Here is a 17,744-nt window from a genome sequence, read left to right as displayed (position 1 = left end):
GGTTGGTAGCAATCTCTAGCCATAAATTAAATGCCCTTCTACTTAGAGGGATTCCTTGACTCTTAGAAATCTTACTAGTATTCTTTTTTTTTTTTAAGATTTTATTTATTTATTTGACAGACAGAGGTCACAAGTAGGCAGAAACGCAAGCAGAGAGAGAGGAGGAATCAGGCTCCCTGCTGAGCAGAGAACCCAATGCAGGGCTCCATCCCAGGACCCCAGGATCATGACCTGAGCTGAAGGCAGAGGCTTTAACCCACTGAGCCACCCAGGAGCCCCAGTATTATCCCTTTTATGGAATTAATTTCCATTCTCTTGATGTATTGTTTTTATTTTAAACTGTGAACATATGTGAAGAAGAAAAAAAATATAGATGAAAGAAGTGAACAATGGTGAGGATACATTTATGTAACATGATTTTAATTTTGAAAGTCATTGGACTGCTCATTGCCTCTATCAGTCTTTTATTTATTCAAGAACCACTTACCAAGCACGTCAGATATGTAGAAAACATAGTTCAGGAGGAATTATGAAGGAATTAGGATGTTTTCCATGAGATACTTAAGAGTCTATGGTGAAATAAAACATAGGTTAAAAAAAAAAACCTTCATCATTCAGATTAGAAAACATATATGTATGTGTTTATTGTATTGAATAACTACCATTTGCGGTATTCTGTGTTAACTAGAGCGGGGTACAGGTGGTTTCTGTATTCAAAGGAATATACTATCTTGTCCAGATAGTGCAAAGATGTGAACAAAGTAGAGAAGGAGGGACGCCTGGGTGGCTCAGTTGGTTAAGCAGCTGCCTTCGGCTCAGGTCATGATCCCAGCGTCCTGGGATCGAGTCCCACATCGGGATCCTTGCTCCGCAGGGAGCCTGCTTCTCCCTCTGACTCTGCCTTCCACTCTGCCTGTGCTCGCTCTTGCTCGCTCTCTCTCTGACAAATAAATAAATAAAATCTTAAAAAAAAAAAAAAAAAAAGTAGAGAAGGAAAGAAGTGGCCAGAGTGTGGTGTCGGGAAGGCACAGGCTCTGAATGCAACGTAGAGATTCATTTCTTCGCTTCCAGCTTATTAGCTGTGTAACCTTGAAATAGTTGCCTCGTGGGTCTTTATGAATATTAAATGAGATCATGCATATCAGGCACTTAGCATTGTAATTGGGACATAGCATATGCTCAGTAAATTTTGCTGTTATTATTAATATTACAGAACCCACTGACTATAGTGTAGCTCAGATAATATTTCGGGGATATTTTTAGACTGGAAACAAAAGCTCCCATTCTTTAATTCAGTTTTGCATCCTCCCCTCGCCCCCCAAATTAGTACATAGTAAAGAATTTGTCACAACATGTAGAAATTTCATAGCAAAAATCAGACATCATCCAGATCGTGCAAGAAGTGGTAAACATCGACCGATGGGTGGAGATCTTCCTAAGGGAAGGACCCACTGGGAGCAAAATCACAGAACAAAGGATGAGCTAGCTACCAGGTCATCGTAGGAGGCAGATCTGATTAGAATGAAGAAATTCCAGAATAATGAATAAAATGAGGTAAATTCACATAAGTGACTAAAAGAAAGAGTGCTATGTTTTATAATAGAAAAATGATTTAATGAAAATATATTTGAGTGAGCTGTATGAAAAGTAAATTTTTTTTCCTTTTTTTTTTTCAATTAACATATAATGCATTATTAGCCCCGGGGTACAGGTCTGTGAATCATCAGGCTTACACTCTTCACAGCACTCACCATAGCACATACCCTCCCCGATGTCCATAACCCCACCCCTCTCTCCCTACCCCCTTCCCCTCCAACGCTGTTTGTTTTGTGAGATTAAGAGTCTCCTATGGTTTGTCTCCCTCCCGATCCTATCTTGTTTCATTTTTTCCTTCTGAAAAGTAAATATTAAAATACAATTAAAATTGAACACTTTTCTAGGGTAGAATTAGCATTGAGGTAGTCTTATTTTTTTATTTTCACGTAAGTGTAGTAGCCCAGATCTTTCTAGGGGGGAAAAATTAACTCCAAATTATCTCTAGGTAACTTACATACATTGTGATTTGTCTGTTATAAGCACTTAATTATAGATTTTTCCCAAATTAGACCCTTAACTGTCACATCTAAACTTCTTCAGCCTGTTGGTATTTATTCAAAAAATATAAACAAGTTTTAATGTTAATCTCAACAAAAACAAACTGAATTGAAGCAAATCTACCCATGTTCCCATCTCAAAATTATTCCAAAGTGTAAAACTGGTTAGAATTTTAAAAATCCATATAATACTTGAATATGTTTTTAAAAAACTATTATATAAATGTCTTATTTCAGAACTCAGAGTCATTTACTATTGCTATAAGCTGACTAATGCATGAACTGGTGAGCTCAAAGCATACTACAGACATTCCTGAAAAATTGAGTGAATTATTGCATGAAGAAATATTATCATTACTTTAACTTTACAGAACACAAACTGTAATCCTCCCACACTAAGGTTTTATAACTGAAACAAAATAGTGATGGGGGAAAATATTCATGGAGGGTTCGTGGTATAAACCAAATGGTTTTGATCCTGCCCTCTTAAAACATTCCCTTTCTTCCCCTAAAAAGAGGAATAGAAGAGAAGATCCAAGAGAATAATAAGCTATCCTTTGAAAATCCTCACTCCCCCGGAGAGGAGCAAATCAAGAGCTTGAGGCCAGAATTGAGAGATGTCACCAGCAAATGGGGAAAGCTGTCTGTCTATGAGCAGCTTTTCAGGTCAAGCTCCTCTGAATCACCAAAGCATGCCGGATTTATGCACAAATCCTCCTGAGGTTTTGGCTCAAAGGTACAGGTTTAGGGGAAGGTTGGCCGAAAGAAAGTGGGATTTTGTTAAGCCATGACTGCATATTGTTAAATATGCGGGGCTGGGGGGAGTTACTGTAGTTTTACTTTCAATCTCCTGTTTATATGTCTGTTTGTTAATATTAACAATATTCTAAGTGTGCATGGGTGGCTCAGTCTGTTAAGCGTGTGACTCTCGATCTCAGCTCGGGTCTTTATCTCAGAGTCGCCAGTTCAAGCCCCGTGTTGGGCTCCAGGCTGGCCATGGAGCCTACTTAAACACAAACAAACAATATTCTCTAGTGTTCGTAGTAGTTTTCTCTGATTCTATATTTTACCTTTACAATTTCTGTAAGGTGCACTATTTTATTCTAACTACTTTACAGATGAGAAAACTTGATGAAAGATACTGACGACATTTAGGAATCATGGCTTTGGGAGTCACAAGAGACTAGAATCCTGACATGGTCACTTCCTAGCTGTGTGATCATCGGCTGGTTTCTTTACCTTTTGGGGCCTTGATCTCTCCATCTTTGCGATGGCAATAATGACACCTATGTCATTATGGCTATCGTAAAGCTTAATGAGCTCATCTCTATGAAGTACTTAGTGCATTGCCTGGCTCAAAGTTAGCATAAATAAGAGCTGATTTGCTGTCATTTCCACTGTTACAGACGGCAAATTTTTATGCTTATGTATAGGAATACATAAGTGAGAATGCATGCCTCAGTGTGTGTGGTTGCTGTGTGTGTGTCCCTGTTCTTCCCTGTTCCATTCTGCTCTGTCTCCCTCCCATCCCCCAGCCCTTCCACATACTTAACACTTGCACAGGGTAATTCACTCCCAGGAGGAGGATTATTGGTCTGAAATCATGATTAGGCTAGTTTGGGTCCACCTAGTAGTGCTCCTGTTCCTTAATTGCAGGTCAGGCGTCAAGCTGAAGGTCATTGACAAGCCTCACAAATCCAAACATTAAAAATGAAAAATAAAGTTTGACTTCCCTGCTCTTTGGTCTTCTATACCGCTCTACTCCATGCTGATCTTTTGTGCCACACTGTAGGTTTGGCACAGAATTTCTCTTAAGAGAAAAAAAGAAAAAAATACATATATATACATATATACTATTTTTTGTCTAGTGGCTAACAATTAAGTATCATGATGACAAAAGAGACTTTGCTGCTTTTATCAGAAATGTAAAAATTCTATTATACTAAAATCATTCTTCCTCAAGGTTTGATTCCATTTGAAGCTAAAAGTCAGTAACCATTTTTTTTTTTATGATCTTGACACCTATAAGCTATATTCAAGATTTTACATAGAATGTTAAGGATGTGTTAAAGGTTTAGAGGAAGACTATTTATTTTCATATGCGCTTCTTATGTTCTTAAGAAAGAGAATGCAAATCATTTTGTACTTAGAGACAGATGCTCTGAGAAATTAAAAAAAAATTAAAACACTGCATAAAGATGTGACATTTCAAAAAGTTTTTTCTCTTCCTCTTGTTTCTATGTAGAACTAGTAAAATACCATTTAGAAGTGTATTTAGAATAGTGACAATTTAGATACAAGGATTGACATGAATTACAAGAATTTTTTTTACATACTTTGGCATATTAAAACAAATAATTTTTCAAGGTCTAATCCTTTGTGGCATCTGATCTCTTATTCATGCAAAAAGGACGAAGGCTCATCTAAATCATCAGTGTAGATTAAGAAGGTATTAGAATGGGTGAGAGTTATATGAAACTCAACTCTTGGAAGTCCATCTATGCTTCCTGAAATATAACCTTAATGTAAAGTAAGGGGTTCCAAAAGTTCCTAGTCTGTATCATACTTTATGTGTAAACTTGAAACAGTTTGCACTTATGAGTTTTTCCATAGTACCTTCAGAATCCGTAACAAAACCACTTCTGCCAAAGAAATATCATGATATTTTTGAATTCATAACTTGATTTTACTTATTTTGGAAGATAAAGGCTTCACTTTACAATTAGTAAGGCATTTTGATGATGGGGTACTGGTAGGATGTATGTTTATCTTTTAAAATAATATTTCCATGGGATTTAAGGCATAATTGGCCATTCTTTTTGTATTGTATCATTTAGTGCTCAAGTGAGGGTGATTTATATGATACATTTTAGATTTAAAGAAAAAAAATAATGAAAACAAAAGTAAAAACTGCCAACTGATTAGCCAGAATTATTTTTGAACAGCAGGAGCCCAGAACACATCCTGTCAAATGAAAAGTTCTATTCCAATTAAGTTTCCAATTAACGTGCACCCTGTTGTCTCTTAGATATTGCCCCTGCATGGACTGATAATTATGGACCACAAGGAAAGAAGATTTCCCTAAATCCTTCTGTTCGCCTCAAGGCAGAGAAACTGGAAATGGTAAATACTTTAAATTTCCATTTTTCTTCTATAAAATAGAAGTAAGGAAGTGTTCTTATTCTCTGAGAGGATAAAGGAAGGACTGGAGCCATTACTTTCTTGAAGAATTACTTTTTTGCGATTAAATGAATGGCAGTTTGAGTTTTAATTATTTATGTTTGAGTTGAGCAGCCCACTCACAAGTACTAAATAGAAATAAAACCTTTTGTAACCTAAATTGACACCAAATTAATCAGTTTCCTCCTGTGTAGGAATAAAACAAACGTGATGTTTTACAGTGTAGAATCAAAGGAAACAGAGAATGAATTATGCCCAAATATGTGTAATAGCAGTAAGTGCAACTTTTTAAAAAGCAAAGGAAACTAAGCCTAAAGAACAAAATAGATGCTCACTAAATATAAAGAAGCTGGTAGCAATGTACTAAGAGGCACCAAAAATTAGTCCTGGGGAGAGTGAAATATTGAGAGCTTCTGTATGTCAAAGAAATGTAGGTGATTAAAAAGGAAGAAGTAAAAAGTAAAAAAGCGTTTTAGAGCTTTTCCTGTCAGGTGACCTGGGAGCTCACAGCAAAAATGTGCTATGTCTTTTTTTAAATATAAAATTGGATATAGTGCTGTAGGTCCACAGCCTCTACTTTCCTGTCATTTTTCATGAATAATGATTTTTTTTTTCTTTTTACATTTTAGGGAGAGTTTGAAAGTGCACAGCTACCGTAAATACACATTGCATTTATTCCCACAGTCATACCTATGCATTTTAGGAAGAGTTGAAAGTGCACAGCTATAATAAATACACATTGCGTTTATTCCCACATTCATACCTTTGCTTGAATGGTCCTGTACCAAATACCTTTTCCAGAGTCAACTTGACTCTTGCCCAGTGTTCACATGCTAACTCAATTGCAACTCCTGTGTCCAGATTTTGCTAACAATTATAGTTTGGGTTAATATTGCCTTATTTTGCACATCTATAGCACAACATCACTTTTTGGTACTGTACAGTCTTTTGTGTATTTTGTTTTGACAACAAGATTAACTTTCTTCATGATGATATCTAGTACACCTACCACTGTTTAAGTACCTGGTCTGTGCTCATTAAACTTTCCAATTAATTAGATACTTTATTTTATTTTTTATTTTTTATTTTTTTATTTTTTTTTTAAATTTTTTATTTATTTATTTGACAGAGAGATCACAAGTAGGCAGAGAGGCAGGCAGAGAGAGAGAGGAGGAAGCAGGCTTCCTGCCAAGCAGAGAGCCCGATGCGGGACTCGATCCCAGGACCCCGAGATCATGACCTGAGCCGAAGGCAGCAGCCCAACCCACTGAGCCACCCAGGCGCCCCAATTAGATACTTTAGATAGCTTGTTTGGGTTTTCAGAATCCTGAATCTCTTTTGCTAACTTGTACTCTCTTTTTATTGGTGACTTAAATGTTAAGTTCTGACTAATGCCAAGGTTTATAATCAGTTAATATTAACATTTTTTAATGTATATTTGAGGTGTAAAAACACCTATAAATATCTAAAATATAAAGAAGTTATTGTTTTTAATGATGTTGCTTAAATATGCGTTTCTAAACATCCAGATTTAATACTGTTTCTCTGGGTAAGGAGGAAGTTATCCAGCTAATGACTTGACTTGGCTGCCTTTGTTTTCTTATTCAATTTAAGTTTTCCTAGCACATGATTTTTTAAAAAAATCTAATTAATTGCCTTAGATATGAAAATCATCGAAATCTGTATTGATTCTGAGAAATTTGAGTCGTTTGACTGTTGAATCAGAATTTCCAGGGTTTGGTCCTCCTATTAGCTTAAAAAAATTATTTTTCTGGAAAAATAAAATGGCAGTATTATAGCAAAGGCGACCCACATTCTGTGTTAATTCAGTTTCTTCTTATTCAAAGTATATTTAGTGACTTTATTTAGTAGAGCATTCTGTGTTTTCAGAGTATGAAACGGCATTTTCCTAAATAAGAATTTTTTTTTTTTCCAGAATCCAAATTAGCTCCTATCTACCCAAATATTTGCTAAGCTACTCTTCCTTTTTTGTTTGGTTGCATAATAATGTAATAATATCTGTATCATTCCTTTTAAAATAGGTCCTTCTATCTCAGTTGTTATTTTGTAGACAGATTCAATTTTATTATCTATTATATTTTTAACATATTTACTGTTCAGTAACAGATAAGGCCAATGTGATCAAATATTTAAAATGAAATAAAATTATCTTTTTCCTTTATCTTCTATAAATATATTACATACAGCATCTAGGAAATTTGTGTTACAATAAGATTTCATAAGGAAAGGTGTTGACTAATCATGTGGTTATTAAGTAAATAGCCTACTCAGTACAATTCTTAAGAAAAACGGATAAGTTAGAATTTGCGAAAGGAAATTACCTATCAAGATATATACATATATATAAACATATATGTTTTTATACATATATATATATATATATATATGTTTTTATGGCATTGTCTTCATGAAATTCTCTGTGTTTCACCAGTCTAAGTAACCAGTTTTGTATCAGGATATACTAGAAAATGATTTCTAATATTAAACTACTTATTCATTAATTCCTTTTCTGAAAAATGGATTGCCTCTTCCTACGAATACTCTGAGGATGATTTAATATACAGATATTTTAAAATAATTTCACCATGGGTATTTGCAGTGCTATATTTTTAAAGCATTTTTATGAGTACTGTGGGTCTCATTTAATCCTAATGTTAGACATATAAGTAGGCATGGTAAACACAGCAAGTAGGTAGGTATACAGTTTATTAGTTGGCTTGAAGACCAAGAATTATTGTACTTCCATCCTATGTGTATTTTTGTACCTGAGAAAGATGCTTTGGGATACAGATGCCATTTTGCTGCTATTTACTTTAGCTCTTGCCATTTCTGTAGCATTTGAAGAAAGCTGTAGTGAGCAATGGCATACCCCATGTCTGATTACAGTTAATGAGTTGTTCTTTATATTAGGTTGGGAAGTATGTGATGAATATTGTAAAGAAGTGACATTTTTAAAATTCATCATTCAGACATTAGAAAGAGTTAAGGACTCATATTAGAAAGAGTTAAGGACTTTTATTTGTCCATTAAACAGTTTGCATTTTTGCTTAAGGTTAAAAGATGACATTGCTTATTCAAGAAATTTTTAGAACTTGTTTTTTGACCAAAAATAAATTATTTTCCATTTAAATTTATGAGCTTACCTCACCAATATGCTGTTTTCATCTAGAGTAAATTTCTAAAGTTTGGCTCTAGATAAAGTTCCATTGTACTTCGATAAAGTTCCATTATACTTAGTATAATAATAATCATGTATTTCGTACCTTCTGTGGCAGGTGTTTTGTTTGCATTACTTTTGTAAAATTGTTTTTATTTCTTTACATGAAAACATCAATCATACACAGAATGATTATACTGTATATGTACAGTTTAAAGAATAATAAAACAAATCCACCTGTACCCACCACCCAGCTAAGAATCAGAGTTTTTGACATTGCCTTTGTGTTTCTTCTTGATCATATATATCTCTCCCTCTCCCCAAGAGACAATCTGTTTTAAATTTCAAGTTTCTCATTTATATGCTTTTTTTTTTTTGGAAGAAGAGTGGGAGGGACAGAGGGAAAAGGAGAAAGAGAATCTTAAGCAGACTCCACACCCAGCATGGAGCCCAACACAGGGCTCTATCTCACTTCTCCTAGATCATGACCCAAGCCAAAATCAAGGGTTGGATGCTTAACCGATTGAGCCACCCAGATACCCTATTATATATGTTTATAAAAACATGAAATAATGGTATGCAAACATGCCTGGGAACTGTCCATAAAGAACTCCATAAAGTAAATATAAAAAGTAAAAAGTTGTGCTGCAAACTGGGAGAAAATACTTGTAATACACATAATATAAAATATTGCTATCCAAAATACTTTTAAAAGTCCTACAATCAGGGGCGGCTGGGTGGCTCAGTGGGTTGAGGCCTCTGCCTTCAGCTCGGTCTTGGTCTCGGGGTCCTGGGATCGAGCCCCATATCGGGCTCTCTGCTCAGCGGGGAGCCTGCTTTCTCTCTCTCTCTCTGCCTGTGTCTCTGCCTACTTGTGATCTCTGTCTGTCAAATAAATAAATAAAATCTTAAAAAAAAAAAAAAAAGTCCTACAGTCAATCAAAAAAGACCCACTAGTACTTCTCCTGAGTATATACCCTAAAGAAAGTTGTATCTAGGTGCTAGAGTAGATGTGTACAAGAATGTTCTTTGTTAACATTCCTGGTAAGCAGAAAGCCCCAGTGTGCTGGAGGGTGGGTGAGTAAATTGTGACATATTCATCTAATCAGGTATTTATCAATGAAAATGAATGTGCTGATGTTAAAATAGCATATACAGATGAATGTTGAAACCATACTGTAGGGTGAAAAAAGCAAGTTTCAGAATTATGACTACCTGCAGCATTTTTATGAAGCTAAAACATAGCAAAACAAAACAACACATTAGGGATACCTATGTATGTGACCAGGCATCTTAAAATAAGTCATATGGGGATGATAATCCCACAGTTCAATAGTAGTGGTTACCTCTCGTGTAGTAGGACAGCAGTATGACATGAATTCAGCCCTATTGGCAGTTTTATAATTCTTAAATGTACTCACGGAATTTTTATTTTATTGCTCTGCTTTAAAACATGTATATCTATTACATATTTGTTTTTAGAAGATAACAAATATTATATAATAAAATACTCAGGAATATTGAACCAAATGTATAAGATGTATTACCTCTAGGGAGAAGTTCAAAAGGGACCTTTTTTTTAAATAATTTTTTATTTCTTTTCAGCGTAACAGTATTCATTGTTTTTGCACCACACCCAGTGCTCCATGCAATCCATGCCCTCCCTAATACCCACTACTTGGTTCCCCCAACCTCCCACCCCCCTTCAAAATACTCAGGTTGTTTGCAGAGTCCATAGTCTCTCATGGTTCACCTCCCTTCCAATTTTCCTCAACTCCCTTCTCCTCTCTAACTCCCCATGTCCTCCATGCTATTTGTTATGCTCCACAAATAAGTGAAACCATATGATAATTGACTCTCTCTGCTTGACTTATTTCACTCAGCATAATCTCTTCCAGTCCCGTCCATGTTGCTACAAAAGTTGGGTATTCGTCCTTTCTGATGGAGGCATAATTTGTAATGTTTTTTTACATTCAAAATTTGAAGTATATATATACTTGAGTGTTAAGGCACTATTACACCAGTTTTGAAAAGTATGCAAAAGATGCAAAAATGTACAGAACAGAAAGCTATGATATATTGACAATTTTTAAAAATGTATAATACTGTATAGCATAATTATTATAAATAAATACATAATTTATGTATATTTAATATTTAGAGTCTATATTCATAGAACAATTTCAGAAAATTATGCACCAAACTATTAATAATAGTGTTTGTCTCTGGAGAAGTAGTTCTCAAGGAGCGTTTGTTTTTGTTTTTTTTCCCTTCCCTCAGGGACATTTTGCAATGTCTAGAGACAGTTTTTGTTTCCATATTTGGGAGAACATCACCAAATTAGAAATCACTAGCAAAAAATACTTCTCAAAACTGTGTAAAAATACAAGACATATTGCTAATTGATTTACGAGTCAAAAACTTTGCTAATAAACATGTAAAAGACGTTTAATCTCACTTTTAACTAAAGGAATTCAACAGCATCCAAATCATATTCAACATATTGACAAAATTTAAAGTGTGAAAACAACAAATGTTCTTAAGAATGTAGAAAAATAGGTCTTATTGCCAGTGGTGTGTATAAATTGCTGCAGCCAGTTTGAAGAATAATTTTACAATATCTAAAGTTGACAATATATATATGTATACACACACACACACACACACACACGCACTACATATGATTCAGCATTTCCTCTTTTAGGGATATACTGTAGAGAAATTTTCACACCGCCATACAAGGAGATATGTATAATGTTTTGTAATTTTAAAGCTGGAGTAATGATAAAAGCCCATCCATCAGAGAATATATAATTTGTATTTATACAGTGGCATACCATTTAAAGTTAAGTGAACTAGTTTCACAGATAAGAATATTGAGCAATTACAGAATCACAACATAGAGGTAAAAACAATAATTTGTGAACAAATTTATAAATTTATAAATAATAATGTTTATAGTACACTATTGATATAAAATTTTAAGTGCACAGGAGTACATAACATTAGGGAATACATGTAGTAATGGTATCAGATCGTGGACAGAAAGCTTACACCCACCTTAGGATAGTTGTTCCTGCCGAGGAACAACAGTGAAAGCTTTCAACCAAGTCTGCAATGTTTATTTCTTAAAAATATATATAATTTCATGCAAATACCAATGAGTATTTGAGTACATGGATGTTCTTTGTATTATTGTCTTTCTGTGTATGTCTGTGTGCTTGGAACATTTTTGTAACTGAAGGGAAAGATCTCCAAAAGTTAACCATTATTCCATGTTACACAAGGTAAATATTTATGACCGTGTAGACGGAGCAGGAAGATGATACTTAGCTAAGCTCTAGAATCACTCTTGAATGAATCTATGACTCTTTCCTAATCTCCATTTCTCCTGTCTCTTCTCACTGTGCCTGGCCACCTATACATGAACAGGTATGTTTTGTAGTGCTACTCATAGAAATTAATGTTTTATCTGATTCAATAGAATTTCCTTGCTTTCTGATATCAAGGAGATCATATGATAGTTGTCTTTCTCTGCTTGACTTATTGGTTTCACTTATTTGTGGAGCATAACAAATAGCATGGAGGACATGGGGACTTAGAGTGGAGAAGGGAGTTGGGGGAAATTGGAAGGGGAGGTGAACCATGAGAGACTATGGACTCTGAAAAACAATCTGAGGGTTTTGAAGGGACGGGGGGTGGGAGGTTGGGGTACCAGGTGGTGGGTATTATAGAGGGCACGGATTGCATGGAGCACGGGGTGTGGTGCAAAAATAATGAATACTGTTATGCTGGAAATAAAAAAAAATAAAAAATAAAAAAAAATAAAAAAAAAATTAAAAAAAAAAAAAAAAAAAAAAAAAAAAAAAAAAGAATTTCCTTGCTATTTTTTTTTTCTGCCATAATCACATATTTTAAGCTAAGAAATTTGAATTTTGGTTTTAGGGCTATGCTTATAAATTTGGCATCAGCCAAAGTGCTAGTCTTGCAAAAAAAGAGAAAGAAAAAAGAAAAGAAGCAAACCATGAAAAATTGAGGTGGTGTTAGAATCGGGAAGCTAATATTTTATAGAAAATTAATCCATAAATAGTCAACAGACTCTCTCTGGGCATGTAATTCTGGTCCCTGTTCCTGATATTGATTCTTTTCATTGGGTTGTAAAATAAAGTTGCAATGAAAAGTTTTATTCTTCAGAGATTTGAAAAATTACTTCACATGAGTCCTTTTCCTTCCAGGCTCTAGATTATCTTGGAATTCAGCCCACAAAGGAACAACATCAAGCCCTGAGACAGCAAGTGCAAGTAGACCCAAAGGGAACAGTGTCTTTTGGAGGTAATATTAGGTTTATCGTGTTGTGTCATCACAGAAGCTTGGTGGGAGAGTTATGGTGACCTGTTTTCATTAAGAGTGCTTCTTCTTTAGAAGGAAAGAGGGGAAAAAAAAATACCACATCTATTTCAGGTTCCTTGGTCAGTACCCTAAAATGTCGTCTAGAATTAACTTGGCCTGGCTGGGTCAGCAGAAAGGCGACTTTCCTAGAATCTCCCAGCTCAAAAATACCTTCATTCTATCCTTCTTTGTTTCTTATTTACTGTAATGTAAAGAAATGTAAACATTTCTCACAAATAACAGAAGAAACAATATAAAATATCGAACTTCTAATTCTACTGCTATGAGATTTCATACTTTTTTCCAGCTAATATGACAGAATAAATATTTTGATGATGCTATATAATTATTCTTATTAAAGTTAGAGTAATATTGACATACTTAGTTGATGTGCTATAATATAAAGCCTTTCTACTTTAGGGAATTTTGATGGTTTCTCAGTAGCTGATAGTATTATCAAGTCTATATTTAACATCGTAGTTTTTTTTCCTTCTTTTTCTTGGGATAAATTCCCACAAGTGGTTTAGAAATTTGATAGGTATTCATAAGTTGTTTGCAAGAGACATTATATGTAGGCGTTTGTTCTGCTACTAGTAATGTTTAAATATAACAGTCTTTTATATCGATAACATTCAGTATTTAATTTTTTTATACAATAGATGCAACACTGCATCATTTTTAAAGTGTCTGTATTACTAAAAAGAAATTCACTTTTTAATTTCAAAGTGATAGAAAAAATAAACATTTACCTTCCTCTCCTGTTTGAAAATTACCCCAAATAGGGAGGAGAACAGAAAACAGATTTGCATATATCAACCAAAGGACGGAATGTGGATAAGGATATTCAGTGAATTGGTGAATAGAGGCCAGACAGCCCAAGTGATATTTCCCCCAGCCTAAAGCAATGGGGGAAACACAATAGGAAACAAGCTGATTTGCCCCTAAAAAGGCTTAGGAATTAAAAGTATCAGGTACTTCTGAAGGCCAGATGTAGGCAGGGCATTTCAAATAGGGTTGTTAAAAATCTGCGTAAGAAGGTTTTGTCGAGCTGTTACCTGTCCCCTCTCAAGCAGCCCAGGTTGTAACAGTCCCTTATACCTACAAAGAAAAGAAGTATGTTCTCTTGAGAAATTAAACCAGAGAGCTTCTGAACCTATAGTTCCCAGCAGTCAGGGAATTTGGAGGAGTGTATGATTAGTTATCACAACACACACCCAGATTCCTCGGTGAACTTTGCAGTCATGTTTATCCTCTGTAGGCAAGAGACTGTAAGATTCTCGCTGAAGAAGCTGCACCAAAATGTCAGTTGGCCCCCTGATTGCTCTGTAGTGAAACTGGCCAGATGACAAAGCAAGTTATGTACACAAAATTTCCATCAGTGTTTTGGTGGTGATTCTTCTTAAATGTGAACTCATAGCCAAGGGTCACCAGACATTTGGAGAAATTCTCCAACGTAAAATAGAAGAGCCCAAAACTTTCTGACAAAGAGAAAAACAGAACCCTGAAAAAGGAGGAATCATGCAAAATCAGGAGAGAACTTCAGACAAACCACCGTGAACATCTTTGAAGAGGTTAAACAAAGATAAGGCATCCAGGAAATAAAGAATAGGATGTTGTAGAATAGGAACCATCAGAGAATACAAAAAAGGATCTTTGGAAATTAAAAGTGTAATAGCTAAAGTTAAAAAATTTGAAGATGCATAGATGAATGGGTCATACTCATGTTTGAAGAAGCTTAACAGTTTGCTAGCCAGCATCAGGCAGGTTTTGGGGGGTCTTTTTGGTTTGGGTTTTTTTTTTTTTTTTTTAAGATTTTATTTATTTATTTGGCAGAGCAAGAGAGCACAAGCAGGGGGAGCAGTAGAGGAAGAGGGAAAAGCAGGCTCCCTGCTCGGCAGGGAGTCAGATGCTGAGCTCCATCCCAGGACCCTGGGATCATGACCTGAGCCGAAGGCAGACTCTTAACCTGCTGACCCACCCAGGAGCCCCAGTATTAGGAAGGCTTAATTAACAGTTGTTCAGAGTATATCATATGCCTTGGAGTCAGACCTTAAATGGAATTCTGGTCTGCTACTAACTTGCCATGTGGCGGTGGGAAGTTGGCCGTTAACTTGTCTTAGCTGCCATGTGTAGAATGGAGAGTATAAGAAGACCTACCTCAGAGAATTGTTGGGGGGATGAAATAGCAAAGCACTGTGCTGAGCACAGAGGCTGTTCTATAAATATTAGCTCCTGCTATTATTATTATTATTAAACCTCTGGCTCCTGCTAGAAAAGCTGCAAGTCACAATATTGTCCTATGTTTCAGAGAGGTTCTTGCTCATGGTAAAAGAGTTGCAGAAATAGATATGCCTGTGACATGTATGTGCTTTGTTGTTATCTTAACTGATTTGTTAACCTCAGCAAAGTTAACTGAGGTTAGTTAAAACCAGTGTATCTCTTACTTTTTATTTGAGGCTGTATTTCTGTCGCTTCAGTTAATACCACTTTGAGGTAATCCACTGAAAAGTTAAGTTTAAAGTGTTAGTTATCACGCATAGCTTCAACTTCATTTAGAAAAAGGTAAGATGTATTTAGATGAGGTTAAATGTCATGTTCCTACTGAAGTGCATTCCATTTCAGATTTTGTCCAGGTTGCCAGAAACTTGTTTTGCTTGCAGTTGGATGAAGTGAATGTCAGTGCACGTGAAATTTCCAGCATATTAGATTCACAGGTAGGGTATGCCTTATGAAAGTGTCTTGATTGTGCCTGGATCCTAAGTCTTGACTGTTATATGTCATATATGTAGCCTTTTTTTCTCATTTTTCACTTTTAAAAAATTATGCAAATAACAGATACTTCTTCATATAGCAAACAGATTAATTTAAAATCAAAAGTAAAATTTCATCTTGGTCTCTTCTGTTCCTCCTCTTTCAGTATTTCCTCATGTTACTCCTCCCTAAATTTATCACAGAAAGTACCCTAAAGTGTATACCCTCTGAAATTTTTACAGTCTGAACCATCCTCATACATCAGCATCCAGATTAACATGAAGGAAGGCGTGCCTGCGTGGCCTCAGTCCCTTAAGCATTCGACTCCTAGTTTTGACTCAGGTTGTGATCTTAAGTATTCTTTTGCCTCCTCTTTTGCCTTTTCTGTGCTTTAAGTAAAATATAATTGTGAAGGTGTTGACTTCACACATCCTTTGTTCTACAGAACTTTGGCATTTAGGGGTGCCTGGGTGGCTCAGTCAGTTAAGCGTCTCACTCTTGATTTTGGCTCGGGTCATGCTCTCAGGATCCTGGGATTGAGCCCCCCTTTAGACTCTGTACTCAATGAGGAATCTGCTTGAAGATTCTCTCTCTCCCTCTGCCTTGCCCCTCCCCCATCCATTCTCTCCCCCACTCTCTGTCTCTCAAAATAAATAAATCTTAAAAAAAGAACTTTGACATTTATGACATTTATATTTATATATGAGATTTTTCAGGCCTTTTCATTATGGAGTTTCTGTGTTATTGTATCATTCAGGAAGGTCTTCCCAATTTATGTATTTAGTTCACTCAAAATCTGTTCTTGTCTGTGCATAAGTTAGGGCTCCAGAGACATAACCACTAGCCCTTGTTCCACCATCATTTACTTAGTAACTGTCCTTCTTCATTTTTGCCACTTATTTGAAATACAGACTTTATCCTATACTAAATCTCTATTACACAGATCTGTTCTAGACTCACTGCTCTGTTCCATTGATTGATTTCTCTGTGCCAGTACATTACTATTTTAATTATTCTAGGCATTTATTTCTAGGTTTGTTGCTATGTGGTAGGCTAAGTCCTTGATTTTTTTCTTTTTAACTTCTTGGCTTTGATCTTCTAGTTGGTCTTTAGAATCATTTTTGCTGTGGTAATAAAAATTTAATCGGGACTTTTTAAAATTGGAATTGCATTGGATTTAGAGAGTAGTTCGGGAGAGATTAACATGGTTTATTTTCCCCATTCATTTAGGTGTTTGTTGATATTTTGGAAGGAGAAAATTGTATCTTGCTTCATATTGTCTTAAATATTTCTTGTTAGTCTGAATAGGTATGTTATAGTTTTATTGCTATTGGAAATGGGATTTTTTTAGCAATTATATTTTCTCTCTTTCTTTCTTTCTTTCTTTTTTTTTTTTTAGATTTTATTTATTTATTTGTCAGAGAGAGAAAGGGAAAGAGCACACAAGCAGGCAGAGAGGCAGACAAAGGCAGACGGAGAAGCAGGCTTCCCGCTGAGCCGGGAGCCCAATGTGGGGCTTGATCCCAGGACCCTGGGGTCATGACCTGAGCCAAAGGCAGCGGCTTTAAGCCACTGAACCACCCAGGCACACTGCAATTATATTTTCTAATTGATAATTAGTAAAGATATTAATTTTTTTAAAGACTTTATTTTTAGTAATCCCTACACCCAGTGTGGGGCTGGAACTTAAAACCTCAAGATCAGGAGTCTCATGTTCCACCATCTGAGTCAGTACGTTCCCCAAGATACTAATTTTTGAGTGTATGTTGTACAATACAACTTTATTGAACTCTCTTATTCCCCTGTTTTCCAGTTGTCTTGGGTTTTCTAGGTAGGCATTTTTTTTTTAAGATTTTATTTATTTATTTGACACACAGAGAGAGATCACAAGTAGGCAAAGAGGCAGGCAGAGAAGGGGAGGAAGCAGGCTCCCTGCTGAGCAGAGAGCCCGATGCCGAACTTGATCCCAGGGCCCTGAGATCATGACCTGAGCCGAAGGCAGAGGGACAGAGGCTTAACCCACTGAGCCACTCAGGCTCCTCTTCTAAGTAGTCATTTTAAGTTAATTACATTTTTGTCTCTCCCACAAAATTTTACCTTTTTTCAGATTTACTGTTGTAATAGGAGCTACAAAAGTGACCAAAAAACTTTTT

The 17,744-nt window shown here is 35.6% G+C and overlaps 1 protein-coding gene across 7 annotated transcripts in view; it reads left to right on the top strand.

Moving 5' to 3' along the window:
- The window catches only part of STXBP4 (syntaxin binding protein 4), a 175,559-nt gene that overhangs the window by 30,992 nt on the left and 126,823 nt on the right, over positions 1 to 17,744 (top strand). For all 7 annotated transcript variants that reach the window (XM_032319773.1, XM_032319771.1, XM_032319769.1 and 4 more), the window contains 3 exons: positions 5,122 to 5,216; positions 12,687 to 12,783; positions 15,463 to 15,554. In XM_032319773.1, the coding sequence (XP_032175664.1) occupies positions 5,122 to 5,216; positions 12,687 to 12,783; positions 15,463 to 15,554 (284 nt within the window). The remainder of the gene's footprint in view (positions 1 to 5,121; positions 5,217 to 12,686; positions 12,784 to 15,462; positions 15,555 to 17,744) is intronic.

The sequence above is a fragment of the Mustela erminea genome, chromosome 18, assembly GCF_009829155.1.
Source record: "Mustela erminea isolate mMusErm1 chromosome 18, mMusErm1.Pri, whole genome shotgun sequence".
Classification (NCBI taxonomy): domain Eukaryota; kingdom Metazoa; phylum Chordata; class Mammalia; order Carnivora; family Mustelidae; genus Mustela; species Mustela erminea.
Note: the sequence above shows the minus strand (reverse complement) of the source record. Positions and strands in the feature narration are given on the sequence as shown.